Source organism: Dendrobates tinctorius, unplaced genomic scaffold, assembly GCF_039654945.1.
Source record: "Dendrobates tinctorius isolate UK_male_01 unplaced genomic scaffold, ASM3965494v1 ptg000101l, whole genome shotgun sequence".
Taxonomy (NCBI): Eukaryota; Metazoa; Chordata; class Amphibia; order Anura; family Dendrobatidae; genus Dendrobates; species Dendrobates tinctorius.
The window spans coordinates 1,257,266-1,284,219 of NW_027361769.1; the positions used below are offsets into that span (position 1 = coordinate 1,257,266).

The window sequence follows — 26,954 nt, forward strand, 5'->3', positions numbered from 1 at the left end:
AACTCAAGGATATTTTAATACAAAATAATAATTGTTTTTTATCTTAGCAGATGACTGTATCAGGAGATCAGAGGGACAGCTGACATCTTCAATTGTTAAATCTGATGATCTTGAAATCCTACAAGATACAACTGAAGTGAATGCCATTACTCCAGATATATCATCGTCCATTCACAGCAAAGATCTGTCATCTGATCCTATGAAACAGGTCCCATCTTCTGATTCATTACTGACTACTAAGGAAAATCAAACTCACAAAAGAGGCATTAAAATACAAACTGCTCCTAAAGCAATGGAGGAATTTTCCTGTTCAGAATGTGGGAAATGTTTTTACCATAAAGGGAATCTTACGCTACACCAAAGAACCCACACAGGGGAGAAGCCTTTTTCATGTTCAGAATGTGGGAAATGTTTTAACCGTAAAGGGAATCTTGAGCAACACCAAAGAACCCACACAGGGGAGAAGCCTTTTTCATGTTCAGAATGTGAGAAATGTTTTAACCATAAAGGGACTCTTGAGCAACATCAAATAACCCACATAGGGAAGAAGGCTTTTTCATGTTCAGAATGTGAGAAATGTTTTAACCAGAAATTATATTTGGTTAATCACCAGAGAACTCACACAGGGGAGAAGCCTTTTTCATGTTCAGAATGTTGGAAATGTTTTAACCAGAAAGCGCTTCTTGTTAGACATCAGAGAACTCACACAGGGGAGAAGCCTTTTTCATGTTCAGAATGTGGGAAATGTTTTAACCGTAAAGGGACTCTTAAGCAACACCAAATAACCCACACAGGGAAGAAACCTTTTTCATGTTCAGAATGTGGGAAATGTTTTAACCATAAATCAAATTTGGTTAATCACCAGAGAACTCACACAGGGGAGAAGCCTTTTTCCTGTTCAGAATGTGGGAAATGTTTTAACCAGAAAGCGCCTCTTGTTAGACATCAGAGAACTCACACAGGGGAGAAGCCTTTTTCCTGTTCAGAATGTGGGAAATGTTTTAACCAGAAAGCGCTTCTTGTTAGACATCAGAGCAGTCACACAGAGGAGAAGCCTTTTTTATTTTCTTAATGTGGGAAATATTTTACTTGGATATCAAGTGTTAATAAATATCAGAGATGTCACATAGGGGAGAAGCCTTTTTTTATATTTATAATGTTCGAATAGTTTAAACCAAAATTGAATCTTCTTAAATGGGTTGTCTCTTGTCATTCCTCATGTTTGCTGACAAAAGGATAAAACTAAACTTTATTAATTCCAAATGTAAAACTATACCCATAATTCACCCCCTGAAGGTAAGACAGTAGGTGACTAATAAATAAATCATGTGCCCCACAGTTCAGTATATAGGGTGAGGTGACGTATAAACACTCGCTCTCCAAGCCTCTCATTTCTACGGGTTTCACCGTCCTCACCAAAGGCGACTCATCAGGAGACTCTTTAATATTGACCTATATTCAAGCGAGAATCTGGCCAAAAAAAACTAAAATCATGTTATCCGAAGCAGTCAGAAAACTAGCCACATATTGGCAGATCCCAGACCTCAAACTATATACTTCATAAGTATATAAGCCCCTCCAGTGTCAGGAATAGATAGTATGTGACAATACAGTATAATTCTTGTGTTTTCTCCTATAGGGACTGCCCTAGTTTGGTAATGTAACTGCTGATAATTAGTAGTGCAGACAAATTGTCCTAGACTAAACTCAGTCTTCAGACGGCCCAATATGTACCACTCAGGGAAAACTTACCTGCTCCAAAGATCATTAGCAGCTTCTAACTAATGGCCATGCTGCTGTCTGTCAGGGAATGAGTGCAATATCGTTGTAAAGACTAGGGATATGTGCAATCATAATGTCTGGGAGATCTGTGCCATTATTTAGTATGAATATGGAAATTATCTCTGAAAGGTAAGTGTTCCCTGAGTGGTATATACGGTATTGTCACATACTATCTATTCCTGACACTGGAGGGGCTTATAAACTTACACAGTATATAGTTTGAGGTCTGGGATCGGCCAATATGTGGCTAGTTTTCTGATTGTTTCGGTTAACATGATACATGATTTTAGGGTTTTCTTCGTCTAGTCCCACTTAAATATTGATCAATAATAAATAGTCTTCTGATGAATGAATGAATCCAATGAATATTCATTTCTCTTAAGCAGTGGCACACGTGACCACCGGTAGCAGCAGGAAGCCAGTGGCTGACACTGCGCGCTACTGAAGAGGAATGAATGCTCACTGCTCTCTGTGCGCACAGTCCCAGCGAGTACTCCGGCAGCTGTGCTCTGCTTGTGAGCAATGCATGTCGTCCCTGCCATGTGCTGCTTACAAGCATAAAGCAGTTGCTGGCACCGGAGCAGACGCTGCGAGGGAGCGCCTGTAGGTAAGTGTAATATTTTGTGTTTTTTTTTTTTTTAATGTTTTCTGATGGGGCCATGCATACCAGGATGGGGGTGGTGGCCAATTATAAGGATTGCGCCATGCATATCAGGACTGAGATGGGGGTCAATCATACCAGAATAGGGATGGGGCCCTGCATACCAGGATAAGATGGGGGCCCTGTATACCAGGTAGGGATGGGGCCATGCATACTAGTATAGGGATGAGAGTGATAATTCCTGCCAGGATAGGGATGAAGGGCCATGCATACCAGGATAAGGATCAAGGGCCATGCATACCAGGATAGGGTTGATGGGCCATGCATACCAGGGTAGGGATGAGGAGCCATGCATACCAGGATAGGGATGAGGGGGCCATGCATACCAGGATAGAGATTAGGGGGTCACGCATACCAGGGTAGGGATGAGGGAGCCATGCATAACGGGTAGGGATGAGGGGGCATGCATTCCAGGGTAGGGATAAGGGATCCATGAATACCAGGATAGGGATGAGGGGGCCATGCATACCAGGATAGGGATGAGGGATCCATGCATACCAGGGTAGGGATGAGGGATCCATGCATGCCAGGATAAGGATGAGAGAGCCATGCATACCAGGGTAGGTGTTGTGATTGGGTCACCGAGGAGGAAAGCAAGACCAAGCCACAGAAAACCAGAGAGGTTGGTAACTAAGCGGATTGCAGACCCCCCTGATCCTATCCACACAACTAGCAGTAGCCGTGGAGCGTACCTACGATGATACTAGACGCCTTGACACAGCCGGAGAACTAAATAAGCCTAAAGCAAGAAAGGGGAAATCTAAACTGTCCCAGAGCAGACCCCAAAGGAATAGATAGCCCCCAAACATATATTGTCGGTGAGACAAGATGAAAACACAAACGCAGGTAGGAAAATAGACTGAGCAAACGATGGGGCCCACACTAACTAGACAGGACAGGAAAGGACTCTGTCTGCAATCATGCAAAAAACCCTGCAAAAAATGCCCAACACGTCTGATAGAAAAATACTGAAGTCACTAGACTTCGCCCACTATATCAGCACTCTGGTATATTCTGAAAGCAGAGCAAAAAGAGGACAATCTAATAAGGGACAAAAACAAACTGGCACAAACAGTAACATAAGGATGGAAATTCAGCACAGCCCCCACCGGGGCTGGCTGACCACACAAACCTAAAATAGACAAAACCAAATCAAATGTGAACAATAGCAAAAGAGCACTTAGCTGAGCATGCAGGGACTGAGCTGGAAACTAAGACCTCAGGAGGCAGGAAAAAGTCACCAGCAGGGATAGAGGGAGTCAGCTGTCTTAAATCCAGTCAGAAATTACAGATATCCAGTCATCCTCCTCATCATCAGGTGGCAGGCCACTGTTAATTAGTACAGCTCCATTACTTCCAGTAGCCACCAGAGGGAGCCCGGAAAGAGAACCAGCTCCACTACCTTCACTAGTAATCAGAGGTAGGCCAGAAAGTGAATTCACAACAGGGAGGGATGAGGGATTCATGCATACCAGGGTAGGGATGAGGGGGCCATGCATACAAGGGTAGGGATGAGGGGGCCATGCATACCAGGGTAGGGATGAGGGGGCCATGCATACCAGGGTAGTGATGAGGGGGCCATGCATACCAGGGTAGGGATGAGGGGGCCATGCATACCAGGATAGGGGATATTAAGTACAGAATTGACTACATTTTTTGCTTCAATTTTTTTTCCTAATTTCTTGCTCTAAAGCCTAGGTGTGTCTTATAGTCCAAAAAATACGGTATATATATATATATATATATATATATATTTGTTTTTCTCAGTGAACTCATTCCTCATGTTTGGCCTCATTAAAATAAAAACACTCATACTCCGCTGGCGTGCCAGCTCCACTTCAGTGGTGTTGAGACTCACTGTCCTGGGGCTTATGTGAGGTTCTCACATCACACGAGCCCTGCACCCAATCACCGGCAGCTTCACTGTTCCTGCCTTCGGACGTATTGGACATCAACATGAAGCCAGGGCTGCGGCTGCTCTCTGGCGGCCTCATGATGCTTGATTTGTCCAAAGGTGGGGACAGTGACGTCAGCGCTGATTGGGCACAGGGCTCACATGATGTAAAAACCTCAAAAGAGACAGAAGAACACAAGTGCCGACACCACTGAAACGGAGCCAGCATGGGAGGTTTGTGTAAGTGTTTTTATTTTAACAAGACCAAACATGAGGAATGAGAAGGGGTTGTCCAACTAGTTGTCAACCTTTTTATCAAAAATCCCACACAGGGAAAAGTCATTATTATACAGAGAGTGCGAGAAATGAATTACAGGAAAATCGTATGTTGTTGACAATGAAAAATAACTCAGATGAGGAGAACCTATATATATTATTCACAGATTGTACAAAAGCATGATGCACGCGGCGTGTGTTCAAGGATGGAATATTATATGGGAGTTTTATAGGATAAATTCAAGGTGAGAATATTATATGGGAGTTTTATAGAATAAATTCAAGGATGGAATATTATATGGGAGTTTTATAGGATAAATTCAAGGTGAGAATATTATACGGGAGTTTTATAGGATAAATTCAAGGTGAGAATATTATATGGGAGATTTATAGGATAAATTCAAGGTGAGAATATTATATGGGAGTTTTATAGGATAAATTCAAGGTGAGAATATTATATGGGAGTTTTATAGGATAAATTCAAGGTGAGAATATTATATGGGAGTTTTATAGGATAAATTCAAGGATGGAATATTATATGGGAGTTTTATAGGATAAATTCAAGGTGAGAATATTATATGGGAGTTTTATAGAATAAATTCAAGGTGAGAATATTATATGGGAGTTTTATAGGATAAATTCAAGGTGAGAATATTATATGGGAGTTTTATAGGATAAATTCAAGGATGGAATATTATATGGGAGTTTTATAGGATAAATTCAAGGTGAGAATATTATATGGGAGTTTTATAGAATAAATTCAAGGTGAGAATATTATATGGGAGTTTTATAGGATAAATTCAAGGTGAGAATATTATATGGGAGTTTTATAGGATAAATTCAAGGTGAGAATATTATATGGGAGTTTTATAGGATAAATTCAAGGTGAGAATATTATATGGGAGTTTTATAGGATAAATTCAAGGTGAGAATATTATATGGGAGTTTTATAGGATAAATTCTAGGTGAGAATATTATATGGGAGTTTTATAGGATAAATTCAAGGTGAGAATATTATATGGGAGTTTTATAGGATAAATTCAAGGAGAGAATATTATATGGGAGTTTTATAGAATAAATTCAAGGTGAGAATATTATATGGGAGTTTTATAGGATAAATTCAAGGTGAGAATATTATATGGGAGTTTTATAGGATAAATTCAAGGTGAGAATATTATATGGGAGTTTTATAGGATAAATTCTAGGTGAGAATATTATATGGGAGTTTTATAGAATAAATTCTAGGTGAGAATATTATATGGGAGTTTTATAGGATAAATTCAAGGTGAGAATATTATATGGGAGTTTTATAGGATAAATTCAAGGTGAGAATATTATATGGGAGTTTTATAGGATAAATTCTAGGTGAGAATATTATATGGGAGTTTTATAGAATAAATTCAAGGTGAGAATATTATATGGGAGTTTTATAGGATAAATTCAAGGTGAGAATATTATATGGGAGTTTTATAGGATAAATTCAAGGTGAGAATATTATATGGGAGTTTTATAGGATAAATTCAAGGTGAGAATATTATATGGGAGTTTTATAGGATAAATTCAAGGTGAGAATATTATATGGGAGTTTTATAGGATAAATTCTAGGTGAGAATATTATATGGGAGTTTTATAGGATAAATTCAAGGTGAGAATATTATATGGGAGTTTTATAGAATAAATTCAAGGTGAGAATATTATATGGGAGTTTTATAGAATAAATTCAAGAAGAGAATATTATATGGGAGTTTTATAGGATAAATTCAAGGTGAGAATATTATATGGGAGTTTTATAGGATAAAGTCAAGGTGAGAATATTATATGGGAGATTTATAGAATAAATTCAAGGTTAGAATATTATATGGGTGTAAGGACTGGGACTGTGTACCTGTTGTGTCTGCTCTTGCCCTTAGTTCAGTTGGATACTGCCCTCAACCAAAATGGAGTTGCTGGCTTCACCGGGGCCATCTTGTTTCCTGTCTGATACTCCTTGTTTTCCTGTCTACTGTATATATAAGGGAACTTTGCACACTATGCCTTGCTTGAGTATCTTGTACCTTACTTGCTGCCAAGCTGGAAGGACCTGGAACCTGCTTGCTTCTTCTAGTCTGCTTTGATCTACGTACCATGAAAGGGCTCTGTTGCTTTCCTCCGGCTCTGCACCCACCCCGGCTACGGTCTGCCCTCCATTAGGAGCCTGCATTGCTGTACTCATACTCGCACCCTCGGTCTGTACTACTATATCTGCCCACTCTAAAGACTGTCTTATTGCCTGCTTATCTGTAACGTTGCAGTTTGCATCTGTTATCCGGAAGTTCATATCTCTACCAATAGATATTTACATCTTGAACTGTGATATACTGTGTTTGTCTTCATTTCTGACCCACGTCGTTGGGCTTCATAGAACTTTAGTATAAAATTATAACAGAATACACAAGCCTCAAAGATGGAGCTCACTGGGTCAGATACAATGGAGACACGGGTGAAAAAGCTGTGCTCATTTGTCACAGGACTGCATGGAGAGCTTCAGGCGATTAAGACCATGCTGGGGGCATTAGTCCCAAACTAATCACAATGTAAATGTGGCTGATACTTCTATCCAGGCTATAGCCTCTCAAATGTGGAGACTACAGCCGCAGCTGCGGTTCCAGCCCCTGTTCCAGCTCCAGGTCCGGTTTTTCCCAAACTCCCACCATTCAGGTTTGGTAGAGAAAGAGAGAAATTCCGTGGGTTTCTGAACCAGTGTCAATTGTATTTTTCTGCACATACGGCTCAGTTCGCAACCGAACGGGACAAGGTGTTAACCATGATAATGCTGCTGACAAGCAAAGCTTTAGCCTGGGCAAATCCGCTGATTGAAACCAATGATGCATGTTTGAATTCTCTAAATGACTTTATTGCTGCCATGTGTCAGATGTTCGATGATCCCAACCGTAATGTCACGGCAGAAGCTGCATTATTAACACTTCGTCAAGGAAAGCGTCCTGTGGTGGAATATGCTATGGAATTTCGGAGGTGGGTGCTGGACACTACATGGTGTGACTCAGCAAAATATGCAGTGTTCAGGAGGGGTTTGTCTGCTACTATTAGGGTATGTGCACACTTTGCGGTTTCTGCTGCGTTTCCGCAGCGTTTTTGGCTCTGCAGAAATGCAGCAGATTCTGCTGCATTGTACAGTACCTTTATTTCCTGTGGAAATAAAAAAAAGCTGTGCACATGCTGCGTTTTTTTCCGCGCGGTTTTGCTGCGGTTTTCAAAACGCAGCATGTCAATTGTTTGGTGCAGAAACGCTGCAGTTTTACACCTCATCCATTATGAGGTGTAAAACCGCAGATAAACCGCAGATATACCGCAGAAAAACCGCAGCACTTTGTCCTGCGGAATTCCTGCGATTTTTCTCTACAAAATCCGCAGAGACAAAAAACTATATGTGCACATACCCTTAAAGATGAACTGGCTCGGGGTGAATCACCTCCTAATTTAACTGACTTTATAAATCATTGTATCCGGATAGATATTTGTCTCACGGAGCGTCGGCAAGAGAGGTGGGCGGAGGCCAATCATAATAACCCCATATTCCTCCCATCTTCCTCCAGGGAAACCTAAAACAAGCCGTCTTCTCCGGCTTAGTCTGAACCTATGAGTGATGCGGTTCGGAGGAGTAACATCGACGCACGCAAGGAACATCGCTTCAGAGAAAATTTGTGTTTCTGCTGCAGAAGATCGGGTCACTACATCTCGGTCTGTCCCGGAAAAAAATCGCAAGTCCGCAGCTGCGGTAATCGAATGTGACTTTTCCGATCTTCTGTTTGCTCTCAGTCAAATACTTGCAGAGAAATGATGCTGGACGAGACCCCAGATTTCTCTGATTCTTGTTCAGAAGCATCATCACCTGTGGGTGGGGAAGTATTTCCAATAAGTACTGCTACGGCGATCTCAGGCGAGGTCAGAAAGGACACACTTTATACTATTCCCATTGAGATCTGGGTGCAATCTTGTTGGATTACTAGTAAGGCCATGATTGATTCTGGGGCTAGCGGCAATTGCATGGACATTGCATTCGCTAAAAAACATGGTATACACTCGCAGAAGAGACGTTCACCGGTGTTAATGGAAACCATGGATGGGTCTCCGTTGGTGTCCGGACCAATAGACTTTCAAACAACACCTCTGAAGATTCGTATGGGGGAGGGTCATTCTGAAAAAATATCATTTTTGCTAATTTCCTCCCCTCACTTTCCTATAATTCTAGGGTTACCATGGTTACAACAGCAAAATCCAACTATCGATTGGAGGATGAAAGAATTGCAGTTTCCAAGTAAACAGACACCATCTGGAGAATTAACTTCTGAGGTCAGCCATCACAGGTGAGTTAGAATTACTAATTGAATATCAAGATTTTGCGGATGTACGCGATAAAAAGAAAGCAGACAAATTGCCACCACATCGGCCATGCGATTGCCCTGTGGAACTACTTCCCGGTGCTGTGATTCCATTTGGGAATATTTATCCCTTGTCTGGGCCAGAATTGAAAGCTCTCAAAGAGTATATTGACGAAAATTTAGCGAAGGGATTTATACAACCATCTTCCTCCCCAGCAGGTGCTCCAGTCTTCTTTGTCAAAAAGAAGGACGGTTCTCTTCGACCATGTATCGATTACCGTGAACTTAACAAAGTTACGATCAGGAACTCTTATCCGCTTCCGCTAATTCCTGAAATACTCGAGAGGGTGCGACACGCCAAGATCTTCACAAAATTAGATCTCCGTGGTGCTTACAATTTAGTATGTATTCGTCTCGGGAATGAGTGGGAAACAGCCTTTTGGTCATGATATGGACATTATGAGTATCTTGTTATGTCTTTTGGCCTGCGCAATGCACCAGCTACATTCCAACATCTGGCAAAGGATATTTTTAGGGATATACTCAATATTTTTGTTGTGATTTATCTGGATGACATTTTGATTTTTTCCAGCAATATAGAAGAGCACCAGCAGCACGTGGTTCTGGATCGTTTACGGCAAAATCAGTTATACATCAAACTGGAGAAATGTGAGTTTCACAAAACGGAAATGCAATTTTTGGGGTATGTTATTTCTCAGAGTCTCAGCATGGATGCGAGCAAGACGCAAGCCATTTAAGAATGGCCAATTCCCAGGTCTGTGAAGGAGGTTCAACGATTCATTGGATTTGCCAATTTTTACAGGCAGTTCATTAAAACCTTTTCAGACATCATCGCACCCATTACTCAATTGACCCAGAATCATAGAATCGTAGAGTTGGAAGGGACCTCCTGGGCCATCTGGTCCAACCCCCTGCTCAAAGCAGGATTCACTAAATCATCCCAGTCAGGTGTCTGTCCAGCCTCTGTTTGAAGACTTCCATTGAAGGAGAACTCACCACTTCGCGTGGCAGCCTGTTCCACTCATTGATCACTCTAACCGTCAAAAAGTTTTTTCTAATATCTAATCTGTGTCTCCTCCCATTCAGTTTCATCCCATTGCTTCTAGTCTTTCCTTGTGCAAATGAGAATAAAGTTGATCCTTCTACAATGTGACAGCCCTTGAGATATTTGTAGACAGCTATTAAGTCTCCTCTCAGTCTTCTCTTTTGCAAACTAAACATTCCCAAATCCTGCAACCTTTCCTCATAAGACAGGGTTTGCAGACCGGTCACCATTCTGGTCGCTCTTTTCTGAACTTGCTCCAGTTTGTTGATGTCTTTTTTAAAATGTGGTGCCTGTTATGAATGAGTCACCGTAGGAGACAAAAGCAGAAATACAAGCTAAGTCCAGAAAACCAGAGAAGTTGGCAACTATCAGATTGCAGACCCCTGAACCTATCAATACAACTAGCAGTAGCCGTGGGGGGTTCCTACGATGCCCTAGACCCCTCGATCACAGCCGGAGAATTACATAGGCCTAAAGAAAGAAAGGGGAAATCTAAACTGCCCCAGAGCAGACCCCAAAGCAATAGGCAGCCCCCAACATATAATGACGGTGACGCAAGTTGAAAATACTAACACAGACAGAAAGATAGACTGAGCAAAGACGGGGCCCAAAACTACCTAGATAGGAAAGGACAGGAAGGCTGCTGTCTGCAATCTGCCAAAACCCTATCAAAGACATAAACCAACAAGCTGATATGAAAAAGGCCCTGAAGCAGCTAGGCTTCAAAACTAAATCAGCACTCAGGTATTTTCAGAAGACAGAGCTAAATGAATTCAGCACACCCCAGCAGGGAATGGCAGAAATCCAGAAAAACAAAGCAAAACAAAGTCAAAGCACCAAAGCAAAAGGCCGAGCAGCAAACTTAGCTTTAGAGGAGCAGGAATTCAGACTGGTCTCCAAGGATCCCACAGAGAAATCAACCGCAGGGCAGAAGGGCGTCGGCAGCCTTATATCCAGTCAGTAACTCCACTCAGCCAGTCATCATCAGCCTCAGGTGTTTGATAATCAGGCTCACTACCTTTCTTTACCAGAAGAGGGAGTTCCTCGGGCCTCAGTAATGAAGGGGAAAATGAACTCACAACAGGTGCCCAAAACTGGACACAATATTCCAGATGAGGTCTGACCAAAGAGGAGTAGAGGGAAATAATGACTTCACGTGATCTAGACTGTATGCTTCTGTTAATACATCCTAGAATTGAATTTGCCTTTTTTGCTGCTGCATCACACTGTTGACTCATATTCAGTCTGTGATCTATTAGTATACCCAAGTCTTTTTCACATGTGCTGTCACTTAGCCCTATTCCTCCCATTCTGTATATGCTTTTTTCATTTTTATTGCCCAGATGTAGAACTTTGCATTTCTCCCTGTTAAAAACCATTTTGTTAGTTGCTGCCCACTTCTCCAGTTTATTTATATCTTTTTGAATCCTCTCTCTCTCTTCTCTAGTATTAGCTATCCCTCCTAGCTTTGTGTCATCAGCAAATTTAATCAGTTTACCCTCAATTCCTTCATCTAAATCGTTGATAAAGATGTTGAACAATACAGGGCCCAGGACAGAGCCCTGTGGTACCCCACTTGAGACATTCTTCCAACTGGATGTGCAGCCATTTACGACCACTCTTTGGGTCCGATCACTAAGCCAGTTATGAATCCACCTAGCAGTTGCCTTGTCCATTCCATACTTAATCATTTTTTCAATAAGGATTGTATGAGAGACTTTGTCAAATGCTTTGCTGAAGTCAAGATATACTATATCTACAGCATTTCCTTGATCCACCCAATCAGTGATTCCGTCATAGAAGGAAATTAAGTTAGTCTGACATGACTTATTAGTAACAAACCCATGTTGACTCTGCTTAATCACTCCATTCTTATCCAGGTACTGACATACATGTTGTTTAATAATTTGTTCAAAGATCTTTCCTGGTATAGAAGTCAGACTCACCGGCCTATAGTTGCCTGGGTCCACCTGCTTCCCCTTTTTGAAGATAGGAACAACATTTGCTCTTCTCCGGTCTTCTGGCACTTCTCCTGTTCTCCAAGAATTTTCAAAGATTATGGAGAGGGGTTCAAAAATTTCTTCTGCTATCTCCTTCAGTACTCTGGGGTGTAATTCATCTGGACCTGGAGACTTGAATTCATTTAGGTTAGCTAAGTGTTTCCTCACTATCTTTCTGTTTATAGATATCCTGGATTCTTCTATTCCCTTAATAGGACAGTGAAGAACAGTTGATGTTACATTTCCTTTCTGAGAGAAAACAGATGCAAAATAGGAAGTTAAAAGTTCAGCCTTCTCAACATCCTGTCTTACCATTTCATCATTTTCATCCTGTAAAAATCCTATAGCATCTTTGACTTTTCTTTTACTTTTGACATATCCCCAAAATCCTTTATTATTGCTTTTGACATCTCTTGCAAGCCTCAATTCATTTTCAGCTTTAGATAATTTGATTTGTGCCCTGCAAGTTCTGCAGACAGCATTATATTCTTCTTTAGATATGCCTCCCTCTTTCCATTTTATAAACATTTTTTTCTTCCTTTTTAGCATGTGCTTAAGTTCTGTGTTCATCCATCCTGGTTTCTTTAAATGCTTCCTATTCTTCCCTCTTTTCGGAATTGTTAACAACTGTGCTTTGAGAATTTCATTTTTCAAGATTTCCCATCCTTCCTGGACATTTTTGTCTTTAAGGATATCCAGCCATTGGATCCCTCCAATTCTCTTTCTGAATCCCTTAAAATCTGCCTTTCTGAAATCTAATCTTGAAGTCTGAGTCTTCAGAGGTCTTCCTCCTCTAGTTATCCAAAATTCTAAAATAGCATGGTCGCTACCTCCTAGGGTCCCAGCCACTTTTACCTCCTCAACCATTTCCTCCCTGTTTATAAGGATTAGATCCAAGGTAGCAGTTCCCCTTGTTTTCTCCCCTACCTTTTGGAAGATAAAGTTGTCAGCAAGAGAGGATAAGAATTTCCTTGACCTGTTAGTTTTGCCTGAGAGAGATTCCCAACAAATGTCTGGATAGTTGAAATCTTCCATGACAACTATGTCATATTTTTTGGAGAACTTGGCCATTTGATGCATAAAGAGTTCATCCATATCTTCAGCTTGCACAGGCGGCCTGTAGTAAATGCCTACAATGGTGTCCTTTCCATTGTTCTGTCCTTGTATTCTTACCCAAACAGTTTCTACAGAACTCCCAGTCTCTGAAGCTTCAATCTCTGTGCAGATATACGCCTTTCTAACATACAATGCGACACCTCCTCCTCGTTTATCAAGTCTGTTTCTTGCAAATAAGTTGTATCCTTCTAGTCTTGTATTCCAATTATGTGTATTGTCCCACCAAGTTTCAGTGATTCCAATGACATCATATTTCTTTTCCTGTGTTAGTAGTTCCAATTCTCCTTGTTTGTTGCCCATGCTTTGTGCATTAGTATAGAAACATTTTAGTTTGTGATTGGTTTCTCTTTCTCCAATATTTTTATTAATTAGATTCTTTTGTCTTTGTTCTTCCTTTCCACTTCTAATAGCAGAGTTCTCAATAGCATTTGTCAGGTGTATGGCTTTTTCTGGTCTTTTGCTTCCCTTCCCATGTTGTTCTAGTTTAAAGCTCTCCTTACAAGTGTAGCAAGGCGACTTCCAAATACCTGCTTTCCAGTCTTCGTAAGGTGCACCCCATCTCTAGCAAGTAGTCCATCGTATAAGTAGTTCACTCCGTGATCCAGAAATCCAAATCGTTGCTGACGGCACCATCGACGTAGCCAGTTGTTCACCTGCAGAATCTTATTCCACCTCCTTGTTCCATGGCCATCCACTGGGAGGATGGAAGAGAAGACCACCTGCGCTCCCAGTTCTTTCACTTTCTTGCCTAAGTCTTCAAAGTCTCTGCAGATGGTTTCCAGGTCATTTCTTGCGGTGTCATTTGTTCCCACATATAGTAGCAGGAATGGGTAGTCATCTGTAGGTCTGAAGAGTCCTGATATCCTGTCAGACACATCTTTAATTTTTGCACCTGGAAGACAGCACGTTTCTCTTGAAGTTATATCCGGTCTGCAGATAGTGGCCTCTGTTCCTCTCAACAGGGAATCCCCCATGACCACCACTCTCCGCTTCGTCTTCACAACATTTTTCTTTCTCCATCCAGGAGGACTCTGAAGGCGTACAAGGTTGCTGTTTGTTGGCAAAGTCTTATCCTGATGTATTTCTTCATTGTTTTCCTGCGTGAGAGCCTGGTACTGGTTCCTGAGCAGTATGGGTGCTGACTGCCTCCTGATCCTCCTGCTTCTCTGGGTCACATGTCTCCATTCCCCTGTTTCTTCAGGTGCACTTCGAATTTCTTCTCTTTCTGTAACATGAAGAGATAATTCTGCTCTGTCCAAGAACTCTTCACCTTCCTTAATGATCTTCAATGTAGCTAACCTCTCTTCGAGATTTTGCAACTTTTCATCCAACAGGGACACAAGCTTGCATTTGTGGCATGTGAAGTTTGGCTTTTCCACTGGTAAGTCTGTGAACATGTAGCAAGAAATGCAGCTCCTGGCCTCTTCCATATTGAGATTTCTTAAAAAGGATGAAAGATGAGCCAAAATTTGCGCGCCGATAGGCGCGTGGTTTTCCGATTTCCTCTTTTCAGCTGCAACGGCCAAAGCCCAGTGATCGTTGAGCTCGCGGAGACTCTTCACTTATCCCAGAAAGCACTGGGAATATGCAAATGATCTCCTCAAGACTCTTCCCCTGGTTTTCCGATTTCCTCTTTTCAGCTGCAACGGCCAAAACCCAGTGATCGTTGAGCTCGCGGAGACTCTTCACTTATCCCAGAAAGCACTGGAAATATGCAAATGATCTCCTCAAGACTCTTCCCCTGGTTTTCCGATTTCCTCTTTTCAGCTGCAACGGCCAAAACCCAGTGATCGTTGAGCTCGCGGAGACTCTTCACTTATCCCAGAAAGCACTGGGAATATGCCAATGATCTCCTCAAGACTCTTCCCCTGGTCCGGATACAAGAGAAGAAGACGCCGTTTGTTTGGTCACCACAGGCACAACTGGCATTCTCTAAATTGAAGGCTAAATTTACTTCGGCCCCTATCCTCGTGTATCCGGACTCAGATTGGGCCTTCATAGTGGAAGTGGATGCCTCAGACTGTGCTATAGGGGACATACTCTAGCAAAGAACAGGTGAGAAAGATCTTCTACACCCCTGTGCTTTTCTCTCCCAAAAGTTGTCACCTGTTGAAAAAAATTACGATGTTGGGAATATAGATTTGTTGGCTATTATAACTGCACTTAAAGAATGAAGGCACCTGCTACAGGGGGCATTTCAACAGACTGTTGTGCTCACAGATCACCGAAATCTTGAATTCATGAGGTCGGCAAGGTGTCTAAAACCCACACAAGCTCGGGGGAATCTATTTCTTAATCAGTTTGATTTCATTATTTCCTATAGACCAGGTTCCCAGGTTCTCACAATGGGAAAGCCGACGCTCTGTCCAGGATTCATTCGGATGATGTAACCTTGGCTTCACCTCCAAGGACCATACTGTGAGAACGAAACTTCACAAGTGTGCTGCACAATCAAGACCTATTAAAGGATATTAAGGAGGCCTACGCCACAGATTCACTGCTGATTCAACCACCTACTCAGGTAAATTTAACCTTGAAGAATGGCCTTTGGTTTCAGAGACAACTTCTATATGTCCCGGAAACAATAAAATTAAGAGTATTAAAACTAATGCATTACTCTAAGATCAACGGTCATAGAGGAATCCAGAAAACTCAGGAGTTTGTGTCTCGTTTCTTTTGGTGACTGACTTTCCGGAAAGACGTTCAACTGTACATGTCATCATGTGCGGTATGTGCCAGATCAAAAGGCCCTCCCTCCTCACCTACTGCACTATTGCAACCTCTTCCTATTCCTTCTCATCCCTGGGGGTCTATCTCAATGGATTTTATTGTAGAGTTGCCAACATCCCAAGGAAAGAACATGATTCTAGTAGTGGTTGACCGACAAACCAAAGCTACTCATTTCATTCCGAGTACCAGGTTACCGATGGCCAAACAGACAGCGGACCTCATTGTACAAAATATTTTTCGATTACATATAGTCCCGGATGAAGTAATATCTGACAAGGGGTTCAATTTACTTCTAAATTTTGGCAAAATTTTTGTTCTGCTCTCGACATCAAGGTAAATTTGTCATCTGCTTTCCACCCGCAGTCTAATGGCCAAACGCAACGGACCAACCAGACCTTGGAGCAGTATCTGCGTTGCTATGTGTGTCACCTGAAAGATGACTGGGTGAGTTTGATCCCGTTGACTGAATTCACCTATAATAAATCAGAGTGCATCCACCAAAATGTCTCCATTATTTGCTAATAAGGGATATCATCCCAGTATTCTTCCTCGGCTTCCAATGGACATGTCTGTGCCTGCAGTAGCCGACCGCATTTCATCTCTACCGGAGAATCTGGAAGTTCTGAAGCAGATGCTGGCCACAGCACAGGAGAGATACAAAAAGGCAGCAGACAGATTCCGCAAGCCAGTACCCACATGCAAGGTAGGATACATGGTTTGGCTTTCAACAAAGAACTTGAAACTCAAGGTCCCAACATCTAAACTGGGGCAGAAATATGTTGGTCCGTACAAAATCAGCAAGATAGTGAGTTCTGTAGCCTGTCGACTCAAGTTGCCTAGTTCTTTAAAGATACAGCCCGTCTTTCACGTTTCCCTGCTTAAACCGGTAGTGGCAAATCCTTTCTCTGGGCGCACATCTGCTCCTCCTGATCGAATTCTCGTTGACGGGCAGGAGGAATTCATCGTGGAGAGGATCATCGATTCATGGATTCATAGGGGACGACTCCAGTATCTGGTAAAATGGCAAGGGTATTCGTCTGAAGAGAATTCCTGGGAACCTCTGGAGAATATTCACGCTTCTCGTCTGATCAGACAGTTCCACAGCAGATACCCCAATAAACCAGATATAAGATCATCCACAGGACATCTTTAAAGAGGCGAGTAATGTAAGGACTGGGACTGTGCACTTGTTGTGTCTGCTCTTGCCCTTAGTTCGGTTGGATTCTGCCCTTAACCAAAATGGAGTTGCTGGCTTCACCGGGGCCATCTTGTTTCCTGTCTGATACTCCTTGTTTTCCTGTCTGCTGTATATATAAGGGAACTCTGCACACTATGCCTTGCTTGTGTATCTTGTACCTTGCTGCCAAGCTGGAAGGACCTGCAACCTGCTTGCTTCTTCTAATCTTCGGGATACCCCACCCGCTTTGATCTATGTACCACGAAAGGACTATGTTGCTTTACTCCGGCTCTGCACCCACCTCGGCTACGGTCTGCCCTCCATTAGGAGCCTTCCAGGCCCAGGGCCCTGGAGCCTGCATTGCTGGACTCATTCTCACACCCTCGGTCTGTACTACTATATCTGCCTACTCTAAAGACTGTCTTATTGCCTGCTTATCTGTAACATTGCAGTTTGCATCTGTTATCCGGAAGTTCATATCTCTATCAATAGATATTTACATCTTGAACTGTGATATACTGTGTTTGTCTTCATTTCTGACCCACATCATCGGGCTTCATAGAACTTTAGTATAAAATTATAACAATGGGCGTTTTGTAGAATAAATTCAAGGTGAGAATATTATATGGGAGATTTATAGAATAAATTCAAGGTGAGAATATTATATGGGAGATTTATAGGATAAATTCAAGGTGAGAATATTATATGGGAGTTTTATAGGATAAATTCTAGGTGAGAATATTATATGGGAGTTTTATAGAATAAATTCAAGGTGAGAATATTATATGGGAGTTTTATAGGATAAATTCAAGGTGAGAATATTATATGGGAGTTTTATAGGATAAATTCTAGGTGAGAATATTATATGGGAGTTTTATAGGATAAATTCTAGGTGAGAATATTATATGGGAGTTTTATAGAATAAATTCAAGGTGAGAATATTATATGGGAGATTTATAGAATAAATTCAAGGTGAGAATATTATATGGGAGTTTTATAGGATAAATTCAAGGTGAGAATATTATATGGGAGTTTTATAGGATAAATTCAAGGTGAGAATATTATATGGGAGATTTATAGAATAAATTCAAGGTGAGAATATTATATGGGAGTTTTATAGGATAAATTCTAGGTGAGAATATTATATGGGAGTTTTATAGGATAAACCAAATACAAACAGAAAATAAATGACCCAAAACAAATATTTATCAGTAAAAATAACTCATCTTAATTAGGTAAAGTATGAAAGAATTGCTCCATTTTCCGATACCCGTCGCATCCCCATTTTTGATGATCTTGGGTTGGGTGAAGGCTTATTTTTTGTGTGCCGAGCTGACGTTTTTAATTATACCATTTTGGTGCAGATACGATCTTTTGATCATCCGTTCTTGCATTTTAATGCAATGTTGCAGTGACCAAAAAAACCTATGTGGCGTTTTGTTTTAGTTTCAATGGGGCGAAAAGGGGGTAATTTGAACTTATATATTTATTTTTTATTTTTTACCACATTGTATCTTAATTAACCAGATGACTATTTTTAGCAGACGAAGAATAATAGAAAATAGGCTTAGGGGTGATCTTATTACAATGTATAAATATATGCAGGGACAATACAAAGACCTTTCTACTGATCTTTTTACTCTTAGACCTGTGACGGGGACTAGGGGGCATGCTCTACGTCTGGAGGAAAGAAGGTTTAAGCATACTCACTGTCATGATTTGTAGTTTTGTCCTGTCCTGTATTTTGTATAATATGTCATTTTAATTTTCTCTGGTTGTATTCGCTGTAAATTAACCATGTCTCCTTCCCCCAATACTTTGCAATGTCTTGTGATGTACCTGGACCATAATCTAATTTAGGCTTATGTCAACAGCTAGTGGGATTTTGGCTATTGTTTTCCTAAGCAGAAGATGCAGGAAAACGATGAAGAAATACATCAGGATAAGAATTTGCCAACAAACAGCAACCTTGTACGCCTTCAGAGTCCTCCTGGATGGAGAAAGAAAAATGTTGTGAAGAAGAAACGGAGAGTGGTGGTCATGGGGGATTCCCTGTTGAGAGGAACAGAGGCCGCTATCTGCAGACCAGATATAACTTCAAGAGAAATGTGCTGTCTTCCAGGTGCAAGAATTAAAGATGTGTCTGACAGGATATCAGGACTCTTCAGACCTACAGATGACTACCCATTCCTGCTACTACATGTGGGGACAAATGACACCGCAAGAAACGACCTGGAAACCATCTGCAGAGACTTTGAAGACTTAGGCAAGAAAGTGAAAGAACTGGGAGCGCAGGTGGTCTTCTCTTCCATCCTCCCAGTGGATGGCCATGGAACAAGGAGGTGGAATAAGATTCTGCAGGTGAACAACTGGCTACGTCGATGGTGCCGTCAGCAATGATTTGGATTTATACAGGGGTGAGCTGGCATATGGAGGTTGTGCATGGCATATACAGGGGGAGCTTGCTTATGGAGGTTGTGCATGGCATATACAGGGGGAGCTGGAATATGGAGGTTGTGTGTGGCATATACGGGGTGAGCTGGCATATGGAGGTTGTGCGTGGCATATACAGGGGTGAGCTGGCATATGGAGGTTGTGCGTGGCATATACAGGGGTGAGCTGGCATATGGAGGTTGTGTGTGGCATATACAGGGGTGAGCTGGCATATGGAGGTTGTGTGTGGCATATACAGGGGTGAGCTTGCTTATGGAGGTTGTGCATGGCATATACAGGGGGAGCTGGAATATGGAGGTTGTGTGTGGCATATACGGGGTGAGCTGGCATATGGAGGTTGTGCGTGGCATATACAGGGGTGAGGTGGCATATACAGGGGTGAGCTGGCATATGGAGGTTGTGCGTGGCATATACAGAGGTGAGCTGACATATGGAGGTTGTGCGTGGCATATGCAGGGGTGAGCTGGCATATGGAGGTTGTGCGTGGCATATACAGGGGTGAGCTGGCATATGGAGGTTGTGCGTGGCATATACAGGGGGAGCTGGCATATGGAGGATGTGCGTGGCATATACAGGGGGAGCTGGCATATGGAGGTTGTGCGTGGCATATACAGGGGGAGCTGGCATATGGAGGTTGTGCATGGCATATACAGGGGTGATCTGGCATATGGAGGTTATGCGTATCATATACAGGGGGAGCTGGCATATGGAGGTTGTGCATGGCACATACAGGGTGAGCTGGCATATAGAGGTTGTGCATGGCATATACAGGGGTGATCTGGCATATGGAGGTTGTGCGTGGCATATACAGGGGGAGCTGGCATATGGAGGTTGTGCATGGCATATACAGGGGTGATCTGGCATATGGAGGTTATGCGTATCATATACAGGGGGAGCTGGCATATGGAGGTTGTGCATGGCATATACAGGGGTGAGCTGGCATATGGAGGTTGTGCGTGGCATATACAGGGGTGAGCCGGCATATGGAGGTTGTGCGTGGCATATACAGGGGGAGCTGGCATATGGAGGTTATGCGTATCATATACAGGGGGAGCTGGCATATGGAGGTTGTGCGTGGCATATACAGGGGGAGCTGGCATATGGAGGTTGTGCGTGGCATATACAGGGTGAGCTGGCATATGGAGGTTGTGTGTGGCATATACGAGGTGAGCTGGCATATGGAGGTTGTGTGTGGCATATACAGGGGGAGCTGGCATATGGAGGTTGTGCGTGGCATATACAGGGGGAGCTGGCATATGGAGGTTGTGCGTGGCATATACAGGGGGAGCTGGCATATGGAGGTTGTGCGTGGCATATACAGGGTGAGCTGGCATATGGAGGTTGTGTGTGGCATATACGGGGTGAGCTGGCATATGGAGGTTGTGTGTGGCATATACAGGGGGAGCTGGCATATGGAGGTTGTGCGTGGCATATACAGGGTGAGCTGGCATATGGAGGTTGTGTGTGGCATATACGGGGTGAGCTGGCATATGGAGGTTGTGTGTGGCATATACAGGGGGGAGCTGGCATATGGAGGTTGTGCGTGGCATATACAGGGGGGAGCTGGCATATGGAGGTTGTGTGTGGCATATACGGGGTGAGCTGGCATATGGAGGTTGTGTGTGGCATATGCAGGGGTGAGCTGGCATATGGAGGTTGTGTGTGGCATATACAGGGGGGAGCTGGCATATGGAGGTTGTGCGTGGCATATGCAGGGGTGAGCTGACATATGGAGGTTGTGTGTGGCATATACATGGGGGAGCTGGCATATGGAGGTTGTGTGTGGCATATACGGGGTGAGCTGGCATATGGAGGTTGTGCGTGGCATATACAGGGGTGAGCTGGCATATGGAGGTTGTGCATGGCATATACAGGGGTGAGCTGGCATATGGAGGTTGTGCGTGGCATATACAGGGGGAGCTGGCATATGGAGGTTGTGCGTGGCATATACAGGGGGAGCTGGCATATGGAGGTTGTGCATGGCATATACAGGGGTGAGCTGGCATATGGAGGTTGTGCGTGGCATATACAGGGGGAGCTGGCATATGGAGGTGGTGAATGGCATATACGGGGTGAGCTGGCATATGGAGGTTGTGTGTGGCATATACGGGGTGAGCTGCATATGGAAGTTGTGCGTGGCATATACAGGGGGAGCTGGCATATGGAGGTTGTGCGTGGCATATACAGGGGTGAGCTGGCATATGGAGGTTGTGCGTGGCATATACAGGGGGAGCTGGCATATGGAGGTTGTGCATGGCATATACAGGGGTGAGCTGGCATATGGAGGTTGTGCATGGCATATACAGGGGTGAGCTGGCATATGGAGGTTGTGCGTGGCATATACAGGGGGAGCTGGCATATGGAGGTTGTGCATGGCATATACAGGGGTGAGCTGGCATATGGAGGTTGTGCATGGCATATACAGGGGTGAGCTGGCATATGGAGGTTGTGCGTGGCATATACAGGGGGAGCTGGCATATGGAGGTGGTGCATGGCATATACAGGGGTGATCTGGCATATGGAGGTTATGCGTATCATATACAGGGGGAGCTGGCATATGGAGGTTGTGCATGGCACATACAGGGTGAGCTGGCATATAGAGGTTGTGCATGGCATATACAGGGGTGATCTGGCATATGGAGGTTGTGCGTGGCATATACAGGGGGAGCTGGCATATGGAGGTTGTGCGTGGCATATACAGGGTGAGCTGGCATATGGAGGTTGTGCATGGCATATACAGGGGGAGCTGGCATATGGAGGTTGTGCATGGCATATACAGGGGTGAGCTGGCATATGGAGGTTGTGCATGGCATATACAGGGGTGAGCTGGCATATGGAGGTTGTGCGTGGCATATACAGGGGGAGCTGGCATATGGAGGTTGTGCATGGCATATACAGGGGTGAGCTGGCATATGGAGGTTGTGCATGGCATATACAGGGGTGAGCTGGCATATGGAGGTTGTGCGTGGCATATACAGGGGGAGCTGGCATATGGAGGTGGTGAATGGCATATACGGGGTGAGCTGGCATATGGAGGTTGTGTGTGGCATATACGGGGTGAGCTGCATATGGAAGTTGTGCGTGGCATATACAGGGGGAGCTGGCATATGGAGGTTGTGCGTGGCATATACAGGGGGAGCTGGCATATGGAGGTTGTGCGTGGCATATACAGGGGGAGCTGGCATATGGAGGTTGTGCATGGCATATACAGGGGTGATCTGGCATATGGAGGTTATGCGTATCATATACAGGGGGAGCTGGCATATGGAGGTTGTGCATGGCACATACAGGGTGAGCTGGCATATAGAGGTTGTGTATGGCATATACAGGGGTGATCTGGCATATGGAGGTTGTGCGTGGCATATACAGGGGGAGCTGGCATATGGAGGTTGTGCGTGGCATATACAGGGTGAGCTGGCATATGGAGGTTGTGCATGGCATATACAGGGGTGATCTGGCATATGGAGGTTGTGTGTGGCATATGCAGGGGTGATCTGGCATATGGAGGTTGTGCATGGCATATACAGGGGTGAGCTGGCATATGGAGGTTGTGTATGGCATATACAGGGTGAGCTGGAATATGGTGGTTGTGTGTGGCATATACGGGGTGAGCTGGCATATGGAGGTTGTGCGTGGCATATACAGGGGTGAGCTGGCATATGGAGGTTGTGCGTGGCATATACAGGGGGAGCTGGCATATGGAGGTTGTGCATGGCATATACAGGGGTGAGCTGGCATATGGAGGTTGTGCATGGCATATACAGGGGTGAGCTGGCATATGGAGGTTGTGCGTGGCATATACAGGGGGAGCTGGCATATGGAGGTTGTGCGTGGCATATACAGGGGGAGCTGGCATATGGAGGTTGTGCATGGCATATACAGGGGTGAGCTGGCATATGGAGGTTGTGCGTGGCATATACAGGGGGAGCTGGCATATGGAGGTTGTGCGTGGCATATACAGGGTGAGCTGGCATATGGAGGTTGTGCATGGCATATACAGGGGTGATCTGGCATATGGAGGTTGTGTGTGGCATATGCAGGGGTGATCTGGCATATGGAGGTTGTGCATGGCATATACAGGGGTGAGCTGGCATATGGAGGTTGTGTATGGCATATACAGGGTGAGCAGGCATATGGAGGTTGTGTATGGCATATACAGGGGGAGCTGGAATATGGTGGTTGTGTGTGGCATATACGGGGTGAGCTGGCATATGGAGGTTGTGCGTGGCATATGCAGGGGTGAGCTGGCATATGGAGGTTGTGCGTGGCATATACAGGGGGAGCTGGAATATGGTGGTTGTGTGTGGCATATACGGGGTGAGCAGGCATATGGAGGTTGTGCGTGGCATATACAGGGGTGAGCTGACATATGGAGGTTGTGCATGGCACATACAGGGTGAGCTGGCATATAGAGGTTGTGCATGGCACATACAGGGGTGATCTGGCATATGGAGGTTGTGCGTGGCATATACAGGGGGAGCTGGCATATGGAGGTTGTGCGTGGCATATACAGGGTGAGCTGGCATATGGAGGTTGTGTATGGCATATACAGGGGTGATCTGGCATATGGAGGTTGTGTATGGCATATACAGGGGGAGCTGGAATATGGTGGTTGTGTGTGGCATATACGGGGTGAGCTGGCATATGGAGGTTGTGCGTGGCATATACAGGGGTGAGCTGACATATGGAGGTTGTGCGTGGCATATGCAGGGGTGAGCTGGCATATGGAGGTTGTGCGTGGCATATACAGGGGTGAGCTGGCATATGGAGGTTGTGCGTGGCATATACAGGGGTGAGCTGGCATATGGAGGTTGTGCATGACATATACAGGGGTGAGCTGGCATATGGAGGTTGTGCGTGGCATATACAGGGGTGAGCTGGCATATGGAGGTTGTGTGTGGCATATACGGGGTGAGCTGGCATATGGAGGTTGTGTGTGGCATATGCAGGGGTGAGCTGGCATATGGAGGTTGTGTGTGGCATATACGGGGTGAGCTGGCATATGGAGGTTGTGCGTGGCATATACAGGGGGAGCTGGCATATGGAGGTTGTGTGTGGCATATGCAGGGGTGAGCTGGCATATGGAGGTTGTGTGTGGCATATACGGGGTGAGCTGGCATATGGAGGTTGTGTGTGGCATATACAGGGGTGAGCTGGCATAAGGAGGTTGTGCGTGGCATATACAGGGGGAGCTGGAATATGGAGGTTGTGTATGGCATATACAGGGGGAGCTGGAATATGGAGGTTGTGTATGGCATATACAGGGGTGAGCTTGCTTATGGAGGTTGTGCATGGCATATACAGGGGGAGCTGGAATATGGTGGTTGTGTGTGGCATATACGGGGTGAGCTGGCATATGGAGGTTGTGCGTGGCATATACAGGGGTGAGCTGACATATGGAGGTTGTGCGTGGCATATGCAGGGGTGAGCTGGCATATGGAGGTTGTGCGTGGCATATACAGGGGTGAGCTGGCATATGGAGGTTGTGCGTGGCATATACAGGGGTGAGCTGGCATATGGAGGTTGTGTGTGGCATATACAGGGGGAGCTGGAATATGGAGGTTGTGCATGGCATATACGGGGTGAGCTGGCATATGGAGGTTGTGTGTGGCATATGCAGGGGTGAGCTGGCATATGGAGGTTGTGTGTGGCATATACGGGGTGAGCTGGCATATGGAGGTTGTGTGTGGCATATACAGGGGTGAGCTGGCATATGGAGGTTGTGCGTGGCATATACAGAGGTGAGCTGGCATATGGAGGTTGTGCGTGGCATATACAGGGGTGAGCTGGCATATGGAGGTTGTGTGTGGCATATACAGGTGTGAGCTGGCATATGGAGGTTGTGTGTGGCATATACAGGGGTGAGCTGGCATATGGAGGTTGTGCATGGCATATACAGGGGTGAGCTGGCATATGGAGGTTGTGCGTGGCATATACGGGGTGAGCTGGCATATGGAGGTTGTGCATGGCATATACAGGGGTGAGCTGGCATATGGAGGTTGTGCGTGGCGTATACAGGGGTGAGCTGGCATATGGAGGTTGTGTGTGGCATATACGGGGTGAGCTGGTATATGGAGGCTGTGTGTGGCATATACAGGGTGGTCTGGCATATGGAGGTTGTGCGTGGCGTATACAGGGGTGAGCTGGCATATGGAGGTTGTGTGTGGCATATACGGGGTGAGCTGGTATATGGAGGCTGTGTGTGGCATATACAGGGTGAGCTGGCATATGGAGGCTGTGTGTGGCATATACAGGGTGGTCTGGCATATGGAGGTTGTGCATGGCATATACGGGGTGAGCTGGCAAATGGAGGTTGTGCATGGGACACTGCTCAGTGCGTGTGATGACAGGATCTGCTAGTAATACCGCCAGTCAGCCCTTTATTGTTCTCACTCGTACAATATGCCTTCCATGGCCTTCATTGAGTATGATTCCCTCAAAAATTCCCCCTCCCACACACAGTACAATTCCCCCACAGTGAACTCCTCACACAATGTGCCCCTACAATACCCAACACGTGCACAGTAGGATGACTCTACAGTGTCCCTAACACAGTATGATGCTGCAACCGTGTCCACAACATAATATCATGCCCCCACAACCACTAACGCAGTATGATGTGACCATTGCACACCCCATTCATTATGATACTGCAACAGCCCCCTCCAACGCAGTATGTTGTCCCCACAGTGCCCCCAACACCGTATGATGCCAACAGTCTTCCCCCACATACATTATGAGGCCCCTACACTGTAAGAATCTTCTACATCCCCCCACACAGTATGATGCCTCCACAGCCCCACAAAACAGTATGATGGCCCCCACAGTACCCCATACACAATGTGATGGCCCCCAAAGTCTTACACACCGTATGATGGTCCCAGCTGCCTCCAATATAAAGTATGATTCCCCCACAGTTCCCTACACAGTTAGATTACCCACACAGTCCCCTCACACAAAATTGAGGCCCCCACACATAGCATGATGTCCCCATAACTATGTACACAGTATGGTGATCCCCGCAATTCCATCCACAGCACACACAGTATGATTGCTCCTTCTCAGCATGCTGGCTCCATTCCAAAAGAATTCACTGACAAAATTGTTTAAAAATGTTCTCACGCAGCCCAATTCCTCCAATGCCCTTCACCCGTCTGTGCAGGCGCGATCTAGTCTCATCATTGTGCCTTCTGTGCTGACACTCAGATCTACAGACTGAATACAGTTCTACCATTGAATTCCACTGTATTGGCCTCGGATGCAGATACTGGTGAAATTTAGCCACCAGCACAGGGAGGGCAATGTTGCTTGACACCCCCCCCCCCCCCACACACACTCACGGGTCCCATCATGGCTGCATGGTTTGCCGCTGTTAGCTTGAAGCAGGTGGCATACTGCTATCATTTAGACACTTTTGTT

General features: G+C 44.6%; 1 protein-coding gene and 1 long non-coding RNA gene across 2 annotated transcripts in view; both read left to right on the forward strand.

Annotated features, from left to right (window-relative positions):
• The window catches only part of LOC141099676 (uncharacterized), a 104,564-nt gene that overhangs the window by 17,898 nt on the left and 59,712 nt on the right, over positions 1–26,954 (forward strand). The window contains exons 4-5 of the mRNA XM_073587637.1: positions 51–1,060; positions 7,525–7,625. Coding sequence (XP_073443738.1) covers positions 51–1,060; positions 7,525–7,625 — 1,111 coding nt within the window. The remainder of the gene's footprint in view (positions 1–50; positions 1,061–7,524; positions 7,626–26,954) is intronic.
• Positions 7,835–9,698, forward strand: LOC141099688 (uncharacterized). Its single transcript, XR_012234505.1, has 3 exons — positions 7,835–8,388; positions 8,863–8,977; positions 9,585–9,698. It is a non-coding gene; the product is annotated as an uncharacterized lncRNA (long non-coding RNA).